General features: G+C 40.4%; 1 protein-coding gene across 13 annotated transcripts in view; it reads right to left on the minus strand.

Annotated features, from left to right (window-relative positions):
• ctnnd2b (catenin (cadherin-associated protein), delta 2b) overlaps nucleotides 1–21,544 on the minus strand; it is a 144,575-nt gene that overhangs the window by 65,532 nt on the left and 57,499 nt on the right. For all 13 annotated transcript variants that reach the window (XM_077556413.1, XM_077556417.1, XM_077556411.1 and 10 more), the window contains one exon: nucleotides 659–693. In XM_077556413.1, the coding sequence (XP_077412539.1) occupies nucleotides 659–693 (35 nt within the window). The remainder of the gene's footprint in view (nucleotides 1–658; nucleotides 694–21,544) is intronic.

The raw sequence follows: 21,544 nt of genomic DNA on the forward strand, positions 1-21,544 counted from the left end.
TCCCTTTATTGAAACCTATTTTATTCCGAGGATGGCTTCTTCGTGGTAGGAGTTATGACAAGATCAAAAGGCCTAATTGGAGTGAGAGTCTTTCCTGATTTCTCACCAAAGAATTTAATCAAACATTTCTGGCAGCTGCGTTGAGGCCATTTGCGCAGCAAAGGTCTAAGCAGTCACTTTAAAAGAGTTGAGATTAAAATGCTTTGGGAAAGGATTCATGGGTTGCCTTCAGGTCATAATCTTGGCACATACTGTATGTCACATGTCAAAGCTCAATTGAACTGAACAAGGAAGTTATGTGCCAAGAATGATCTACGTTTGAAATTAAAATGTACTCTTTTAGATGAAAAATGTCATCATTTGTTTTCTTCCAGTCTTATCAAGCATTTGTTTTGATGAAAGGAGAGAGTCTAAGATTTCTTTTGGTATGTTCCATGTTTATATACAGTAGTCAGAAATACAGGACTAGCAGTGAGAAGAATTATTTCTGCGTTTGCACATGCAGAGCCCACAAGACCTTTTCTTACAGCAACCATCATGTTTCTTGTACAGAATTGAATCTGAACAGTGGGGAAAAAACATGAGAGCTGTGGCGGAATCCAAACAATGGTGCACTAGATTAAATTTATGATGAGATTTTAGTGGAAGGATTTACTACCTTGGTGGTTCCAGCGAAATTTCTCCTCTGCTGAACTGCAAGGATAAAATGACAGAAAACAAACTAGGTTAGAACCATTGGCATCAGAAAGGAAAATACACACAATTTATTGTGTTTATTGTCTCTGCTAGCCCGCTTTCCAAAACAGTCTAACAATAAAGTCGCCAGCTTCAAATTGTAGAAGATAGCCTGCATCTATAGTTCTGAGAGTTACGGTTTACAATTGAGCTGACAAATGACAAAGAGTGATTTTTCACACTGAGCCAGTAATGCACAGTCCCCGCTGTTGTCGAAACAACAAAGGTTGTTCTCACATGTTCTCTTTTCTAAACAGCATCCAGAATTTGTCTTTGTCCAATTGTTACTGGGATGAGGACAGCCATTTTGATTCGGGGTTGGACTACCATTCACTCCATAACATCTTTGCAAGTATTTCAGTAAAGACCTTTTACATTTTGAGAAAGCTGGCAGCTTTATTTCTCATATTTTCACACTGCGTCTGTGACACTGTGTGGAATGAATGTGGCTTGAAGTGAATAGTATTTGTTTGTGTCTTGACAGTGTCCGGTCAACATGACTGTGTTGCTTCCTTTTTTTTTAGGCAGACACTTTTCCTGCCAGCGGTCTGCCTTGTGCCTCCTGCTTCTTGTTGGTCTGTTATTGATGCGGCTTTTGTTTTGTCTTCCTGGTTCCGATTTCTTTAAATGTTGACAGTGCTTCTGTTTATATTCAGCTTCTCCAATGTTACTGTCGCCTCTTAGCAGCTTCCCTTTTTTTTTCTTGTTCTCACATCAATTTTGGAGGGGTGTCCACTGTGGTTCCATGGTATGCTGAATGCCTTGGAATTTTTTTGTACCCTTTTGATGACTGATAGCTTTCAACAACGAGATCTCGGGAAATGCCTACTCTAACAGCGGGACTTGAATTGGGGTTAATTAGGGGCATGTTAAATGGTAACCGGTGTGTGCTGACTTACATTTAACATGAGTTTGAATTTGATTGGTTAATTCTGAGCACAGTGACGTGAATATTTTCCAAATGTGCTTATACTTATTTACACCAAAAAAAAGAGAGATTTATACAAGAGCCTTTTTTTCTAGCTTATTAATATACAGGATTGATTGAAATGTTTATTTTGAATATTTTCAACATTATTTCAAGACACAAATAAGTGACAGTAATCAAAGAGAGAGTAGAAGAATCAAAAGAAAACAATCACTAGAAAAGAAAACAATCAAAGAGTATTCAAAAAGGAGTGAAAAGTAAAACTTATTTACTCCCCCCCTTCTCCTTAAATAAATGACATTAGAACTTCCGTCCTTCTCTTACATATATACATACACAAAATATATGAATTAATACATGTAACATACACCCATAGGCTAATACATTCATTTAACGACCACGTGCTGAGTCCCACCTATAAATCTACGTCTACTTCAGTCTAATTACACAACACAAACAAACGTAAAACAAACAAATTAATACATAAACTAGTCAAACTACAGTGAACCCCTTGTGTTGCCCTAAAGTCAGGACCTCCAGGTCACAATTGACCCTAATTAGGATAAGCGTTATAGAAAATGGATGCATGGCTAATATGTATTCCTTTTTCAGGATATTCTCATCATTCTGCAACACCTTATTGACCTTTTGGCCCACAAAACACACACTCAGTGCTAAGTGCCACTATAATTACTGGGCTGAGAGAAAAGTAATTGACACTGTGATCAACGCTGCAGCAGCATTGCAAACACCACTAATGATATATTGCTTTGTGCATTTGTGCACACAGGGCTAAGTAAGTATCAACCCAATCTAAATGTATTTATTGTACGATCCGCCCCTCTTACATTGTAGTTGACCGTTAATTCCAACGGTGCAGGATAATGTTGGATTTGTTGTTAATACCAACAAAAAAAAATGAAGTGAAGAAATGTGGAACTGAATGTGTGTAGAAGTGAACATAAATCAAGCAGCAGTTCGGGAAGATGGGGTTCGGAAAGTTTCGCCTAATTTGTACTTTTTATAGATTGGCAGCCATCTTAAGAAGCTGACAACAGCAACCACTTTTGATACTCTGGGTGAGTTTACAAGCGACGTAGGCATTAAAAACAGGATGAAGCAGTGCATGTAATTGTTGTTCTCTAATAAACATGAAAAATAACTTGTGAGCTGACCATTAACTTCCAACTGAAAGGTTACCACATACTTTACAATTAGTTGGATTAGTATGGCGGTATTCCAAGTTAATAATGAGTGTCATAAAAAAAAAAAAAAGTTAATGTTTCTGTTTAAGTGAATTTTACTGCTCTATTATTGTCCAACCAAGTCAGACAATTGGCTAATCACAAAAGAAGTAGAATGTTCAGCTGAAAAGCCAGAGGTGATAGAATGCGACCAAACAATGAAATTTATAGTGTGTAATGTATCAGTCAGTTTTGGAAAACGATATTCTGAAAAACTCAGACCCAAACTCAGAATAAATTAGTGAAGTAATAATTAGGAAATTTTATTCCAATACTTGTAAACATACATTGGTTAAATTATTAATGTAGTTTACCCAGTAACTTCTGCCTTTAAAAAAATAATATGGGTGTTTATTGCTCTTTTGAATTATGACAGTAAAAAAAAAAGTGTGTGTGTGTGTCGGGTGATATCCCTAACCTCTTGTCAGAGGTTCTGTTTGGAAGTGTTTTGGGGAGAAAGAGGAAAAAAAGATGCTGGAGAGACAGTGAGATGGACAGAATGAGCATAAAAGACAAAAGGAGGAAGAGCCAGAAAATGAGAATTTGCAGCAAAACAAAGAGAACCCTGCTAAATCCAATGAGGCTTAAAAGAGCGGATGCCAGATATAGAATGATAATCCTGTTATTTTACCCACCCAATATACACATGCTGAACTCAGTCTGTAGTGTATAATCCCTCTATTACTGTGCCTGCATAGTATCTCTTATCAGTGCTGACCACAATGGCCAGCCCTCATGTCAACAGAGCGGCGAGATTACAGGGCCACCGACGGAGCAAAAAAGCACACAGAAAAGAAAGAAAAGATCGAGATAGATCTTCTGAACTATCAGCAATAATGCTGCCATCGACAATGTCACTGCTTGGATTTGGATTTAAAGCCAAAATCACATTGTGGTTCATTTTCTCTGAACTGCTTTTTAGATACAAAGGAATCCAAAATCGAAGGCTTTAGCATTGTAACATTGGACAAATAATTGTTTTGATTAGTAAGGAGAACAGAATTAGTGATAAAGACATAGTTTCAAAACAGAGCCAGATTGGCATGAAATGAGACATGCATTTCCAGTATGCACCAATACCAAGAAACTTCACTGATCTATAGTGTTGCAACGGATCACAAAAGTCATGGTTCGGATCGGTTCACGCATTAGAGTCACGGATGACCCCTCCCAAAAAAAAAAAATTCAAAATGTCTAGTACAGGATTTAGTGTAATTTATTTTGTAAAACGCTTTTTCCCATTGAATAAAAAAAAAGAAATCACTTCAGAATGTCTAATATAGCCGTTTGGGATTTAGGAACACAACTTCAAGTGCAATATGAGGCAGAAACATTCTTATTTTATACATGGTCCATTGTAAAACAAAACAAAACAACAACAACAAGGTACTAAGGGTTTAAGGATATGTTCCTAAAATCTAAACGGCTATGTTTGACATTTTGAGTTGAATTTTTTCCTTTTTTTTAATGGGCAAAAGTGTTTTATAAAATAATAAAGTCAAAGTTCTATTTATCTTTTTTTTTTTTTTTAATAATGAAAAGACCTCAAACGTGCTATTTAAGGCACATTCACTTCCTTTAAAAATGGAGAATGAATTACAAAGTAGCCTTGGTGCGGAATATTGAAAAAGATTTAAGGAAACCAGATCCCAGCTGTTAGGGGTGTAAGAAAAAAATTACAAATTACAGCGCGCAATTCTTGAATCCATTCAATATGCGGCCAAATTGATTTTTAAACATCAATTTTTCATGGGAATATTCTACAAAACGTCTTACTTAGGGTTAGGATTCACACATTAAGCATGGAAGAATGTTATATGAATGGAATAAGCTGTTCAAACATGAAACAGACTGCAACCTCTTTGTTAAATGCAGTGGCTCAGTTGCCTGAATTTTCAGATGAATAAATACATTTTCATACAAATCTTACAGTGTACATGTACAAGTTTACTGATTAGTATTTTCAAAATTTTAGTAAATTTTTTTTTAAAAAAGAAATCGCAATAATCAATTTATAGATTCGTATCGGGATTAATCGGTATCGAATCGAATCGTGACCTATGAATCGTGATACGAATTGAATTGCCAGGTACTAGGCAATTCACACACCTACCAGTTGTTAAACTCATTTACAGCTACCAGCCAGGCACTCGTAGGTAATGCAAACAGCTAGCTGCTAGCCACTTACGTCAGAGACTTCTGCTGTATCATACTATGACGGTGTAATTAATTAGCTCTCTTAGCATCCTAAATTAGCGATTGAACATGAGTTTGGGATAGTGTTGTGTTGATTTTGGTCGTTGATTTTGGTCGCAACTACAATGTTACTACTACTACAAAAGCACGATAAAGAAATCCTAAACACATAAAAGGGAAGCCAAGCTAACCATCACGGCACGACGTAGACACTTTCAAAGTAAAACTATTATTTGGCTAACTTTATTTTAAAGTTAGCCCGAGCATAAGCGGTGTTACGTTGAGTATGTTTCAGCTTCCTTGACATGTCTGAATGGTGTCCACCGTGAATGCACACTTTGTTGTTGTTAGTTTTTTTCCCCCACCAACCAATTTGTGCACGATCCGAACCGATCATTGATGATCCGTGGCACCAACACACTCTTGTCTTGATCCTCCATCTACAGGCAACAAAAGCTGCAAACTGACCATAACGACATGTACTCAGCCTATGCAATTGTGGTGACAGTGGTAATATCTCTCACTCCACAACTCTCCTGCTACCACTTTAGATGCTATAAGATGGGGTGAACTGTGAAAATTCTGTCATATCCCATTTCCACTTCATGGCCTTCAAATACATCATGTTCACTCTGGCGAGCCGGGGAATGCCGGTCTCTGACGGGATATAAAGGACAAAACTCAACTAAGTGCAGAGAGTCTGAGTGGTATAAACCCGACCCATGATAGGAATGTCAGCAGTAGTTGCAACTCCGGCGTGTCGGATAATTGAAGCAGGCAGTACCCATAATGTCACTGCATGTGGTGCGCATCCTCAGCATCTCAAGTACATCTCTGATCACCTTCTGAGAAGGACAGCAGCTGCAAACATTTGTCACTTATGATTCGAGAGCGAACACGCCGAAGTTGAAAGTAGTATTGAATGTCTAAAGGGGGTAATTTGAACCGAGAACAGGAATAAAGCAGCTTTTAAGGTTGACACTACTAAGTGAAAGATTGAGAATGGAGCAAGTGAATTGCAATACAGATTCTTAGCAGAATTGGATAGACCTGATTGTCTCTGAGACATCCAATGCTGCAAGATGGCAATGCTAAAGAGAAGCTTGATTCGGGGATACAAGTATGCAGCAGAAAACCAATACCATGTAGAAATCCAGTTAAAGCGGGTGCCTACAGACACAAGCAAAAATAAACACCAACGTAGAGTCGAGTGATACATACTAGTGAAAAGGGACAAACCATAAAATTCTAAATGCCTTTGGAGGGAGTTCATTCGACCTTTAAGTCCACTACGATGAAAGGCCCAGTTTTTCCCACAATTGCTGTTATAGAGCTTTTAATTACAATCTGAGAAGGTGGATAGAAGACCCCAGTGTATGCTGAAATGATATGTTATATTTGGCCTCATCTGAACTTTAGCTAATTGCCCATTATGATGGAACGGCAGCTAATTGTAGCTGACATTTAATGTATAGTGCTGCTGTTTGCCATACTTCAAGAGGTGAGATCATTAAACCGGTGGAACATGTCGACATTTTTGGAAGGGTGCCGAACTTGCTGAAATGGGAACGGAAATATGAACGTGCCGGAGCACAGCGTTAGGTGACGTCAGAGGTGGGCGTGTCAATGAAATTTGAGCGTCCGTTATTCAGCGATCGTCAACAGTCAGGACACCTCGACATTATCATCAATATTTCAAGACGAGGCAAACTTATCATTCCGTCATTCCGTCAAGCCATCAACGTTATTTTAACCACGCTTTTGTCATGCTAAATAACTTTTTGTCACCACTATTTTCCACTTGACATTGTCCATCCATCCATCCATTTTCTTGACCGCTTTTCCTCACAAGGGTCGCGGGGGTGCTGGAGCCTATCCCAGCTGGCTTCGGGCAGTAGGCGGGGTACACCCTGAACTGGTTGCCAGCCAATCGCAGGGCACACAGAGATGAACAACCATACTCACAATCACACCTATGGACAATTTGGAGTGTTCAATTAACCTGCCATGCATGTCTTTGGAATGTGGGAGGAAACCGGAGTACCCGGTGAAAACCCACGCAAGCACGGGGAGAACATGCAAACTCCACCCAGGAAGGCCGAAGCCCGGACTCGATCTCACGTCCTCTGCACTGGGAGGCGGACGTGCTAACCAGTCATCCACCGTGCTGCCACTTGACATTGTTATGTTAATATTGTTTTCTTCACTAATAGCGCCCCTTAATAGTACACACGGTCATAACTGCGGGCAATATTGCTGCTTCCCCTTTTTAGTAACCTTTAGCTGCCTGACGTAAAATGGCACACCAAAGGACCCCTTAGCTATCTAACAACGTGCTTGATGTAATATAAACCAACTGAGCACTAATCTAATGCTTGCATGAATGTAGCAATAACGAGGACCACAAGTGGAGAACATCATCACGCAATCCAGCAATGCTTAATCCGTCAATTTTTTAAAGTTTCCCGCTATTACTTCATCGTCAACCAAATGTGCGTCCGTCACCTGCAGATTGGCAGACTGTCAATAGGTGCATTATCCTCAGTTTTTTGCAAAAGGCAAGTTGCGCATAAGGAAGCTGATTTTTTCGAAAAAAACTCAAATATCGCAAAAAAGTTTTTACGCTCTCATGAGGTGTTTTTTGAGACGTGTCGAAATAGAAGTATTTCGCAAAGGTGTAATCGAAACACTTTTTGCGCATTCCCTCTAGTCATGTGACCCCCGCCCGGCACGGAGGAAAGGAAGTAAGAAGTATGGGGTCACTCCCTTTCGTGTCGGAGCTGCCTCCGGAGGGGATAACAAGTCTTTTTAAGCACAAAGTGATTCAGCCAATATGTATATATATAATATATAGAATTGTGCCTCAGAAGCAAAACGCTTTTCAATGGAAACACCGGCAAGTCGAATACTGTAATGGAAACGCGCCTATTGACGGAACGCCCACCTCTGGGTGATGTGTGACCTCACATACCATGTTTGGTGGAGGAATTCTACTCAATGTTGTTTCAACTTGAGACAAATCACACTTTGAAGGTTATTATAAAGATTACTAGCAATGAAATGTGAACATGACAGCATTCGCTTAGCTGTTGTGTACCCATTAAAACGCCCTTTTCTTAATTATAGCACAAATAATCATTTTTTTTTCCAGAGATGGATTTCCTAGAAGAGGTGGACATTGAGAAATGTTTATTTTTTTAAAACAGTTTGTAGATATTCACCGTGGCCAGTGAACATTAAATTGATGTTGAATGAAGTGATGTTTATTAGGGGTGGGAATCTTTGAATGTCTTCGATTCCGATTTTTGGGTGTGCGAATCGATTCAGAATCGATTTTCGATTAAGAACGATTTTTGATTCAAAATGATTAGACTGACAATGATTTTTGCTTCAATTTATAAATGTTCAAGGAATCGTAATGATTTACTTCAGCCTGACTCGCTAATGCTAGTTAGTGCTCTACTCGCGGCACTTTTATCACTCAAAAGAATGACTCCAAACTGCAAAAAAACTACTTTTATTGGAATTTTTTCCTTCCACTCTCTAATGTGGCTACAACTTAACAGTGTATCAGACCGCGTGGAACCACACTGCCCCTAAGTGGCCTAATTGGGTACAACATGAACAGTGCTCCCAATAAAGGCACACACAAACAAAGGGAAGACAGTATAAAATAATTTAAATAAAATCGATTTTGGGACATTTAAAATTGATTCTAAATCGCGATTCTTATGAGAATCGATTATTTGGCACACCCCTAATGTTTATGTCTCTCAAACACTTTGCTATTTGACTGTAGCCTTACATAAGATCCTCAGTTTTACGCCTCATGGACACAAGCGCCATGTAGTATTAAGAGTGTTTGTTGTTTATGTTTATGTTGTTTCAACATATGACATTTGCATTGTGTGTCGCAGCGTAATAACAGGCCATCATGCAGCACTTAATCCGCTTCCATTGAGTAAGCCAAGCACAGGAGTAAAGGTGAAGAAATGCTTTCCTTTTTCTGTTTTTCATTTGACTATTTAATATTTTGGTCCTAGAAGCGGTTAATTCGCCCACATCATCAGAACAAAATTTCTGGGAGCGCATGAGACAGAGACTGGCAGCGGTAGAAACAGAAATCTCCTGTGACCCACAAAATTGGTCAGTGGGAGGCGGCCATTTTGACTTGAAGCCAGAAGTTAAATGAGATGCAAGGAGGACATGTTGGTTTTCTGTATGAAAATAACACAACCGTTCTGTGAATGGCCCAGAGACATTTAGTAACCTGGAGATATTTGGAGATTGTATTGATATAGAGACCGTATTTGTCAGGGGAGATTGACTTGCCTGTCTGTACAAAAAAGTATTATTTGTTACTTTATCTAAAACTATGATCAAAGTCACTTCACATTCGTACCATTCTACACGCACGATTTCCCATGCCCTCTATTCAGCAATGTTATTGTCCTTCTTGTCCTAAAACGACTTCCTCAGCCATTCTTGTGCTTGTGTTTTCATGTGGAGAATCTTCTTTTAATACACATGTAGACATCAAATTCTGCAGCATAGCCTTTTCATTGAAGCCGTGACAGTCAACTTTCTCAATGCTGGCCTTATCTTTGCACTTGTTGCACACACCCATTTGCGCCACACATATACAGCATAAAGCCAGGGCAGTGAGCCAGGTCGCCTTATCCGTATTGATTGGGCCCAGACAGGCTGCCCAAAAACATGGCAGACTTCCAGAGGAAAATTAAAGAAAACATCATTTTAGAGCCAAAATGGCCACCTGTCAATGCTTGCTGCAGCTGACACACAGGTGTGCCCGGATTTGAATTTAGCATAATAGCATTAACATAATTAAATACATTATTATTTTCCTGTTTACAATCAAATTGAGTGGTGTTTGGTTTCCTATCCTCTCTCATACAAATGTGTAACCAATTGGAATGATATCATCTCTCAGTAGATATCTTTAAGATGTTTTGTGAAGTAGCTGGAATAAATAAATTCTGATACAAAATGGCCCAGTCTTGGCACACAGGCAACAGTTTAGCTCCACATTATTCATATGCTGCCCAGGTTTGAAGTTAATGTGGATTCTTTGTTGAATGTGTATCTTTTGGCTGCAACTCACAAGAATGTGTCAAAAGATTATACGAAATTTTGTAAAAAAAAATATTTATGAAAAATATAGGCTAATTAATTTGTTCAATGATTCATTATCATTACCAGACAATTCTTAGCAATCAAAAGGATCATCACAGCATCTAGCATAATCTCCAGCAGATGAAGTACTGCATATAAGTATTTGTGGCCCCATATTGTTACGGCCTTTTCTAAGATTGAACAAGATCAGGTGTTGACGATATACTGTAGTATAGCAAGCCACAATTCACTTCATACAGCTCAGTGCACAGATGACCAGCCTATCTATTGTGTATGTGAAGCTTGCTACCATATGGTTCACTACACTAATTGAAAAAAAAAAAAAAAACGTTTTCCTTCTCTATGTTTTTGGTTAGGTCAGCACTTGTCTTCATCCCAACACAACACAAACAGCCGGTAGAAAAGATCCCAAAGTCATTCATATGCTCATCTCCGTAATGTAGTCATTTATTACTTTTTTTGTTCATTGTTATATTTGTTATTCAAGCAGCGCAATTCATGTGGCTAGAAACAGAGCGCGCAACTCAGTTCTTAACGTGTGTGTGTGTAAAGGATTTGAAATTTCAACTCAAAATTTGGCCTTAATGTGAATAATTTTAAACCTAATTGTACCTTATATGACATCTAATATTAGCTAAAGCCTTGATAGGTGTGGTGTACTATCACAGTATGTAACCGTGTACATCAGTGAGTACAATAATTAATAATAATAATAACAACAGTAGATTACATTGGACTATGTTTTGCCTTCCAAGGAACCCAAGTAATCGTTTACCTGGTAGAAATTGAGTGATGTTTTACTATGGCAAGGTGACCACCACTTAAACCTCACTGCATCCATCTTCTATAATGGCACGGTATAGTTTCTTAGATCCTGTCCCAGATTACTTTGGCAAAAAAAAACAAAAAAAAACTTGCACTTCAGTGAAACACATCAAACAACATACATTTAATGTTGTAATTTATTAATAATGAAGACAATTAAGATTATAGTTCGTTAAACTTTGATTAGATTTTGCATCTTGTACCATAATTTCTGACATGTTTATAAATTGATAGTGATACGCAGACCTTTAGATTATTTATTTTTTGCTGTAAATCTGTAAAAAAATTGAACCAAAAAATATGCAAAGTATCACGAAAACTAGTATGAAACTATAATATTTCACTCTTCTTGGGGACTAAGCCTTTTTTTAATTTAGGTCTAGAAGGTAGTGAAATCAGATGAATAACATTTGGAAAGAATCCATCCATCCATTGATCTACACAAACAAAATGTGGTATGCACATGAAATGAAAAAAAAGACAGAAAAAAATCCTTAAAGATTAGGAGGAACTTTTTTTTAAGCACTGTATTGCATATTATAACAAACTTTTTGTGTTTTATTGTAATGTGTTGCCGTTGAGTGCACGTGGCAAAGCTGTCATGTTTTGTTGAGTCTTGCAATGTCCGAGTTCATAAACGCAACACTGTGCGTGGTCGCGACTCACGAGCCAAAAGAGAGAAATAAGAGATAAACGCGAGTTAGCTGACTTAAAGCCTCCATAAACATTTCAAATATGTTAGCGTGCCAAGCAGAACAACATGTTACACACACTGTGCTAACACACATGGTGCAAATGCTAGCTTCCTGATATGACTATATACATTATGCCAGAAATATTATCAGGCATCATACACAACCTGCTTCCTTTTTAAATGCTGCTTTATCACTGCCGTGGTGCCGTGAAAGGGAGATTTACCTTGTATTAAGTATTTTGGTTGAGATGCGCCTGAAGTTTCAGGTTCTGTTGCTAACACGGGTTAGCCATGACACTACACTACCCATAATGCTTTTCTTTCCATCACGGATGACCCGGATAAACACTACTGCACATGCGCGTCACAGACATGGCATCCCGCCCCAGGTGAAGTGCGAGACAAGGCAGTTTTCAACAACAAAAAAAAACAGAGCGGGAAATAAATAAATACCTAAATAAACGACCGTCGACAACTAATATTAATAGTCGACGGTTTTGATCGTCAATGTGGTCGTGGCTAGTCGACTAATCTTGGCAGCCCTAATTCATAAATGCTCAAGAATTCAGTATATGTCCAAACAATCATGTTTCCAAGGACAAGGATATTTATGAACAGTAAACCTAGTATTTGATAATTAAAATGAGCTGCCATAAGATTACATAATGTCTATTTGGTTGCCTTTTCAAATAATGTTTACTTTTTCTCTGTTGAGGGAAAACATCCCAATGCAATCCTCCTGTCAAAGCGGAGGATTGCAATGTATGCTTTAACTGGAGATAACGTCCGTTATGTTATGGATGCTGTATTTAAGATTGCAAGCTTTTGAGAGGGCCTCCCCCAGGTCAACATAAAAATACAGCACATATACGCATGATTAAAATCTACTTATGTGGCTGAGATCAAAATTCCTCAACGTGTTTGTGTGTTTGCACATGCTACAGTAATCTAAGATTGTTTTTAACTCTTTGACTGCCAGACGTTTTCAGAAAAGGGATGCCGTCAGTGCCAGCCGATTTAAGCATTTTGACTGATCTTTCAAGATCCACAGAAAATTTTGTGTTTGGACTATGGAAACACACATACTACCAAATGAAATATTGGACTCTCATCTTTCGTCAGAAAAAAAAGTTTGTTTCGACCTTATTCCGTTTTTCAGTAATCAACAATAGAAAATGGTTAGTTTCACCCAAATGCTCAAATCAAGCTTTTTGTGAAACGATATTATTTCATGCACTCTAGTGAATTTGACACCTTTTTTTCCCATGAATGATGCCACAAACACCTAAACAGTGCTTTACTTCCGTAAAACACTACCACCAACAATGAAAAAGTGTTTTTTAATAGCAAAATACGTTTATTTACATTCAACAGTGTAACAATTTGACAAAACAATTTGGCAAACTATTTACAAATGTGTGCAACTGTGGTACTATTTACAATTGTGTGGATGTTTCAAATACAGTTTTTCTTTTTGTGTAACACTGCCCTGCGTGCAAGGAGACGCAGCAGGATTTGCACAACAGATTAGTTTCATGCGATGGCTCTTTCGCGTACAGACGATACACTTTCTTGCCGGCCTTTTTTTCCGGGGAATAGCAAGTATACCGTATACTGCAGTGTGTGTTTGGCCATGTTTCCGTTTCCTTTTTTTTTCTTTTTGTTACCTTCATGCTTCCTTCATTCTGTTCATGGGAGAGGTTATGTTGGAATCTTAGCTCAGGCCCACTTGTATGGAGTTTACAGGTTCTTGCCATGCCTGCTAGAGTTTCCTCAAGGTCTACAGCTAGCTCCCACATTCGACAAACATACACGTTTCTTCCAGGCTTGGGGAGTAACGGAATACAGTTACAGGAAAAAACATGTAATCAGATTACAGGTACATTTATTAAAAATGGGGATTACAATTTATACGATGAGAGAGAGAGAGCGACAGAGCGAGAGCGATTTGGACCGTTGCTACATGTCGGGGGAGGTGGGAGCAAACAAATTGACTAGTCGTGTCCTCCACACGTGGGCAGTTTGAAAAAGCTTCACGGACGGGAGGAGGAAATGGCAATCGGTATTCCCTGGAATTTACTCGGAGCGAAAGTTTGAGCTGAGAGTCCAGCGGCATGCTACGCGCTGTAGCTTCTTGCTAGCTAGCCCGCTAGCCTACAACCATAATGTGAGTTACACCTTCCTCCCACCAATTCACTATTTAAACGTTATACACAACATATACACGGCTAAACAAGTGACTGGGATAAAAGTTAATTTTGCAGTTGATGTCACACATCGTCATCCTCATTGGATGACTATCCATCAATCTGTCTATCTATCTATCTATCTATCTATCTATCTATCTATCTATACTTTCAGTGACAGTTCGAAAACAGCATATGGACATCAATCAATCAATCAATCTACAGTATAGCCTACCTGCTTTTTAATTACACAAGGTGTTTTGCTATTTGTAGGCTGGCCGGGTCCCAATCACCCTCGCAAATAGCAAGGACACATTGTAATATATATTGTGGTGATATTTATTTTTATCTTGTCTTCATGAGCGTACTTGGTATTAGAGTAATCCAAGAGTAATCCAAAGTAATCAAGTTACATTAATATTACGGTACTTGGATTACATCACTAACTATATTTTTTAGCAGGTATCTGTAATGGAATACATTTTATAAGTAGCCTTAGTTGCTTCATTGAAGAATGTAAATCATGTGAATAACAGTGTATAACTTGCTTGTTTATATGCAGTTTATATGCAGTTGTCTTGTGATTATTAGAGGGTTTGCACCGCCTCTCGCCCATCTCACCTGTGACCACAATGTACACCTGCTGTATCAAAAATGTTAAAAAAGCAAAAACTAACTAACATTAATATTATTATCACTTTGACATGCTAATGATGGATTTGTGCCCTCGTTACATCATTATAGACTTTTAGCACATCACAGCAAAGCAAGCATAATTATCTACGATAATCTGAAAAGGAAGTTTAAATGCAGCATAAGGCTAATATTTATGCTGTTTTCACTACATAAAATGAACATTTTTAAAACACAAATTAGTTACAAATAACTTGCATATTTGCTTAGCATTCCACTTTCGTAGCCCAGTAGAGGTTGTGACCTTTTACTAAAATGGTCAGAGTGTTGAACACACACAGCATCGATTCGTTACATCCCCATCAAATATAGCCCCCCCCACCCCCCAACCCCACCCCCACCCCACCCCCAAACCCTAACCGAGATGCGCTGCAAAACTTGTTGCCACTTTGAGGGGAATTGCACACTTGCAAAGACATTCTCTTTGCACACTTTCCCCATTAGTAAGTGATTGTGTTGTGTAAAGTGCGTTCTGGAGAAAAAACATCTCTGGTGTTTAAAATGCTAGCCAAGTATATCGTATCGTATCGTATCGTAAAGGGTGTCCCCATCGAGCAGAATGTGTGTCATAAGGGTCGTCCGAGTCCGTGTCCCCTCCTACAGCAGCAGCAGGACGAACCGGATCCTCTTGAGGAGTGGCTTCATCTTTGTCGTCCTCTTCCTCCGTCAAATGCCCCGGGCCCTCCTTCCCGGGACTGGCTGGGTGCTGTTGTTGCAGCTGGTGGTGGTGGTGGCCGCGGCGACGGCGACAGCGGCGGCCCGTTTGCCGATTAGGCCCGTCTCACCTCCCAAATCTCCTGCTCCTTCTTCGCCAAAGCCCGCGTTTTTGCGTTTTAAAAACCCAGTGAGCTTGGTAATTTGGTCCATTAGCTCTTTGTCACGGCGCTTTTTTTCCTTTTTAACCTTTTTTTGTGCGCCGCTCTAAAACTTTTTTTTTTTAGGTTACATAGCTGTCTGTTCTAGCTCGCCATTAACTGTATTGATATCGCCTCCTGGCGGAGTGGGCGTGGTTAGTAAATTGTTACAGCGGGTAGTGACTGACACAAAGTTGAACAAGTGGCACAATAGTATATGAAACTGTTAAGACCTCTGATAGGCCCTCTCTTGGAACACACCCTATTACGACCACAATGATGCACAGAATCATCTGCGGCTGCAGGTTGGTCATCTCATGCATGATTGAGAGAAAAATCAACAATTTTTGTTTTTTTCTCGCTCCTGTCTCGTGGTGCTCTTTTCGCCCCTTCCGTCCCACCACACGACTAGAGGTGGGGTGGGCGCAGTTGCCCCCACTACACCGCTGTCTGGCCCCTCTCCTACACGATTCCTGGCTACAAGGGTCCTCGGGATTTGGAGGTCGGGGTTTGGAGGGGGGGTGGCCGTTTGTTGGGTGGGAGATGGGGGGGGGTGTCTGGGGGTTTAGGGGCCGGGGGGCTGGGCTGTGGTGGGTGGCGGGTGTGGATGAGGGGCTGTGGGCCGGTGGGGTGCCTGATGGGCCTGCCCCGTTCTGTTGCGTTGGGCCAAGTTGGGGTGGTGGGCGCTCCGGGCTCCTGGGTTTGCTCTCCGGCCGGTAGCCCCCGCGGGGCCCAGGGTTTGTGCCCTGGCGCTGCCGAGGCCTGGGGGGTTATGCTTGCCCTGTCCTGGCCGGGGTCGACGGCTCCCCTCTTTGGTGGAGGTTTTTAAAGCATGCCAGATCCACCACACCAGCGTCTACCAAAATTTAAACACAATCTGCTTCCTCCCCTGGTCGTTGAATCGGTGGAGGCTGACGTCTGTGGATCTCACTCTGCTTCGTCTGTCCTTCCTTCTTTTCTTTAGTCTTTTCTTTGGTCTCTTGAGGTCTCTCTAATTTGTTGTAATTTATATGCTTCTGGGGTTGGTGAAAGATTCTGGTTTGTAACCCTGTGGGTTGTAGGTGATGTCCGGTCGGTGCTGGATTTCACTTTTCTCTCTTTTCTTTGAGCACTCTTCGGGTTTCCTGACAACTTCACGACTCTCGGGATTCTGAAGTCTTTGGTTTAGGTCAGAGGTGGGCAATCTCGGTCCTCGAGGGCCGGAGTCCCGGAGGTTTTGTAGGTTTCTCACTTCCAACACAAGCTGATTCCAATCAACAAGATCGTTATCAGGCTTATGCAGAGCTTGCTGATGAGCTAATCATATATCAGCTGTGTTGGAGAAGGGCAACACGCAAAACCTGCAGGACTGCGGCCCTCGATGCCCACCTCTGGTTTAGCTGAAGGGTATGGGATTTTTAATAGGTTTCAGGTGAATTAATGAGCACAAACTCACACGCACGCGCACACACACAAGCACATACTCGCACACAATAAAAAAATAAAATAAAAAAAGAGAGAGAGCAATGATGATGACATGTTGAATCTGTAAGATTACCGAATGAACAATATTGAGTTCTCTCTCAGAAGAAAAAGGGGGAAAGAAAGAAAAAAAATACCCCCCCCCCCAAAAAAAAAAAGAATATATATAAAAAATATGCATGTAAAAGAAAATAAAGTAAATATAAAAATAAAAGATGTGAGTGGTTTGTGTTTTGTTGACTGAGCTGGAGAGTCTTTGGCATGTCAAATGTATTTGTCCATCACAGCTCAGTTAGCTACAGGCAACTTTATTTATTTATTTATTTATTTATTTTACCACACAAGTGTTGTTTTGAAAGGCTGGAGGTTCCCTGACACATTCCTTCCGCCTTCTGAAAAAGGGTGCTAGCTGCTTTTTGGCTATATTTGACAGATTTGCCCAAAACAGACATTAGTGGTAGATAAATATATACCTTTGTTTTTGTATTTTATTTAGTTGATAAGTAGCTGGAAATGTGAGTTTTCCTGCATTGCGTGCAATGAAGCTCAAAAGAGAAATCCTGGCGAATAAAAGGTCCGCTTCGGTAGATATGAACTCTGGTGCCGTTGCTTTGCTAGTGCAGCTCATTTGGTCAAGTGGGAACAATCACATGTGAACTCTGCACGCCATGCACCAAACAAGTGGGCTGAGACCACTTGAAGAGGAAGAGCTTGCAGGTCAACTGGTGTGCTTCGGTTCACTTGAGCTCAAATGTGAGCACGGCCCAGAAAGGGCATGATACGGGAAAAAGCTAGTAAAAAGGAATTGTTCGAAAGGCTTCTTCAAAAAGAGAAAAATAACAAATAATGAGACAAAGGAAGAAGAGCCAACAACATCCAAAAAAAGAAAGTTGTATTTAAGAGACTCAGCAGTCAAGTTTATTGCTCCAGATGATTCTCACGTAGTAAGTGGGATGTGCCATATGCAACACTGTTCTTTGTACATGTGTATCGAGTACAAAGCAGAGGGAAACCTATTTTGCTTAGTGTAACCTGGCAGTCGAGCTCCCTGACAAGCGTCTGTGTAATGGCCTCGCTGGATGGCTTGCATTTTCTCACCAGACGAGCGCTAAATTTACAGCTCGCACACACACATGCCAGCGCGCGCGCACACACACAGCGCTCAGCAGTCAGACAAGCATGATGTCCGACTGTGCCACCATTTACCAGACAAATGTTGCATATGTACACGGCCAAAAGAAGCAGACTGCCACAGGAGGTGTCTGTGTATGTGTGTGTTTGTGTGTGTGCAATAATTCGACTTAGAACTTGTTGCCTCCAGAGAGGTCTTGTCCTTTGGTTAATAATAATCTCTTTTACTAACTGCCCCAGGGCTGCTTACAACAACTGTACTAAAAATGGATGTAATCCGATAACGCAACATGATTCCTTCCTAATGGTTGTGGCATTCCAGAAGACTGGAAAACTGGGTAATTTCTGACCTCCAATTAGGAGAGGTGCAATGTAATGCTATTTGAAGTTGAGCTAACGCGTGTTTGCAGACCTCACAGAGATGCAGTGCCCATGGACACAGTCAAATAAGATGAATTATAGTTATTGTAACATTTGGTTTGTTGTCAAGACTGATGACAGTCACACTAGTTCTATTTAAAAACAAGCGCACAGTTGTAAGCCATGCGTGATGCTTACAGTATAGGGATGTTCAATGACACTTTTTTATAGACCGATCCGATACCGATACCAAGTACCTATACCACATAATATACTTTCAATACAGAAAATCCCCTACCACCACCCATAAAAAAACGATGACATATAATTTGAAAGAAACTCCTATACGTCCCAACATATTATTTTTCCTTAAAATTACATGACAATGGCAATTTTTTTATTCTTCTAATTCTAGTTTCTGATTGCAAGACGACCACAAGAAAGTGGCAAATACTAGTACTGATACATTGAAATAATATCTGGTTCTTTTCTCGCCCATCCCTAGTTGTTAATATATTATTATATATATGGTATGGGGAGTGGGGTAGTTACTTTTACAGGAAACCTTCCTCTCAGCCGGCCCGCTTGTAGCTGTGTCTCCACTGCGGAGTACGACACATTTCGCAACGTCACGAGTTTCGATCGACACGTAAACGCCGTGCGACGGTTTTTCCCCATGACGTCACCCAAGCACCGCGCGATGAAAATCTCAACAATGAGGAAAGAGAAAAACTTTAGGTGGTTGCTGTTTTTCTCTGCTTTTTATTTTATGTACTTGGCGTGGATGGATGGTTTGAGTGAGAGGAGACGGCGTCTAGATGAAGAATTTGAAAAGGCTAACAGTAGAGTGGAACGAAGGCTTATTAAGAGAATTGTTTTGGTGGAAGAGACTTAAGCCGAGAATGCATCATCGTCGCGCATGAAGGTAAGTTAATTTTTTATACAAAATAATTTTTAACCAATCAGCACGAGAGCTCGATCAGGAGTTTTTTGGGCCGGCCGAGTACCTACCCTCGAGTAGGACCTCCGCTCGTCCCCGTAAGTTCCTGTAAATGTGGCCCGGTTGGGAAGGCTCCTGCAGTGGAGGCGCGCACATACGGGGCTGACCCCGTAAATTTACCCCGAAGTTCCTGCGGTGGAAACGCGGCTATAGACAAACATCAACCTACCATGGAATGTGGGAAGGAGCTGAAGTGCATTAAAAAAAAAACTCCATTCAAGAGGGCTTGAGCCAACATTTAAAGCCTCTCAATTGTGAAGCAGATGTGCTAACCACTACACAATTCTGCTCCTAGTAATTAACAAATAGAAAATGGTGGCGACAATCTGCCACTCAAGGCAAGGTCCAAATCATTGTAATATTTTTAGCATGCACGTTGGAATGTTCCTTTAACTGAAAAGAGCAGCATATGTTTTAATGTCTGTTGTGTGATGAACTGATAAACACACTCGCATGCATACACACACGGAGGGTTTGTGTGCCTTTTGAAGTGACAAAACAGCAGCAGATGCTGCGGTAGACAATGTGTGACCTGTGGTGACTGATTAAGGCTGGAAACAAAGGCAGAGCTGAAGGACTCATTAGCACCTCTGAAAGTCTTTATCGTGCAGCACACAGCGGAACTGCGCAACCTCCCACACTCGCTCAGCAGCACTTGACACTCATTCATAGTCACTTTTTTCTGTTTGACTCGGCCAAATGGACGCAGCGCTTTTGTTTCCAGGGGAGCTTGGCTTCAATCAACTTTTCACATTTCAATATGAAATTACACATAGGTGCTTGCCTCACGTACAGAATGGGCAGCTGGTGGGGGGAATTACCTCAGGAATAAAACGTGGTAGTTTTATTTTTGCATACTTTTTAAAATTTGATATTTTTGATAGTTCAGATTGCGTTTTTTAAATGAACTAAGGGCATCAGTGAGCAAACAGTCTTATTTGCTCTGTTTCCTGGTAGTGAACTGACAGCTAAAGTGTCAGTCTGCAACACCTTTTGTGACAAATCACACTCATTATATGCTTGCCTGGATGGTGTTAGACATTATTAACATTTTAATTCTTTATTTCATATATTAACCATGTTGAAATGTCTTATAGATGTGTAAAGTAGGTGAAATAGTGTTGAACTCAGTATAATTTGACCTTAACCTAAGCTGGTAAATTGTTTGGTCTAAAATTCCTTCTCAGTGTGCAAAAACACATTCTGTTCGTGAGAACAGAGTCTGTCTCGAACACACACACCCCTGACTCTGTTCGTATCATCATTCACGGCCACTCTTGAGAGTATATTTTGTCTACAAATGAAAACAGGTGCAGTTTGTATACGAGGGTAATATTGTGTGACATGTTGAGTGAGAGCCAATCTGTTCTGCTCATTCTTAGTAGGAGGAGAGAGGCGGTCTGCTATATACTATAAGAAGCCTCTTCCGCAAAGGAGGGGGCACAATGGGCACTCTGAAAATTCCACCTCCTACGTGATGTTTCAGGGTCGGCCCCAATGTCCGGAGATCTCTGTTTTTAATAAATCATTTTTGCAAAGGTGTTTTTTCTTACATTAAAAATCTGTCTTCATATTTTTGGAACACGCAAAAGAGGAATAAATTTAACCTCTTCAATGGTTACGTGATGATTATGGCCTCTATAATTGAATTACTACTCACATTATTGTTGTTATTGTTTAGGGCTGGACGGGCAGGTTAGGTGCTGAAAACATGACAGAATGCTGATGTCATTTAAGATGAAGTTTGCAGTGACAACAAAGAATTGCCATGTAATCTGAGGTCTGGAAATCCATCAAGAGCGCAGATACTATTTGTTTCCCATCGTGAGGTGGATTCTCAGCCAAAATATGGTCATCTTAGTACTGTACAGTTGCTCAGGGCGCACTCACATTAGGGCCATTGTACCGTGCCCAAGCACGCTTATTGCTGAAGTCCGGTAGCGTGAGCACAATCGATCCGCGCTTGAGTACGGTTCGGATCCCCAGTTTAGCACGATTGGGAGAGGTGGGCCAGAGAACGATACAGTTGGCCGCACATGCGCACAGCCGCGGCGACCCCTCGCAGCGCGAAACATAACCATGA

Source organism: Vanacampus margaritifer, chromosome 2 (assembly GCF_051991255.1).
Source record: "Vanacampus margaritifer isolate UIUO_Vmar chromosome 2, RoL_Vmar_1.0, whole genome shotgun sequence".
In the NCBI taxonomy this organism is placed as follows: domain Eukaryota; kingdom Metazoa; phylum Chordata; class Actinopteri; order Syngnathiformes; family Syngnathidae; genus Vanacampus; species Vanacampus margaritifer.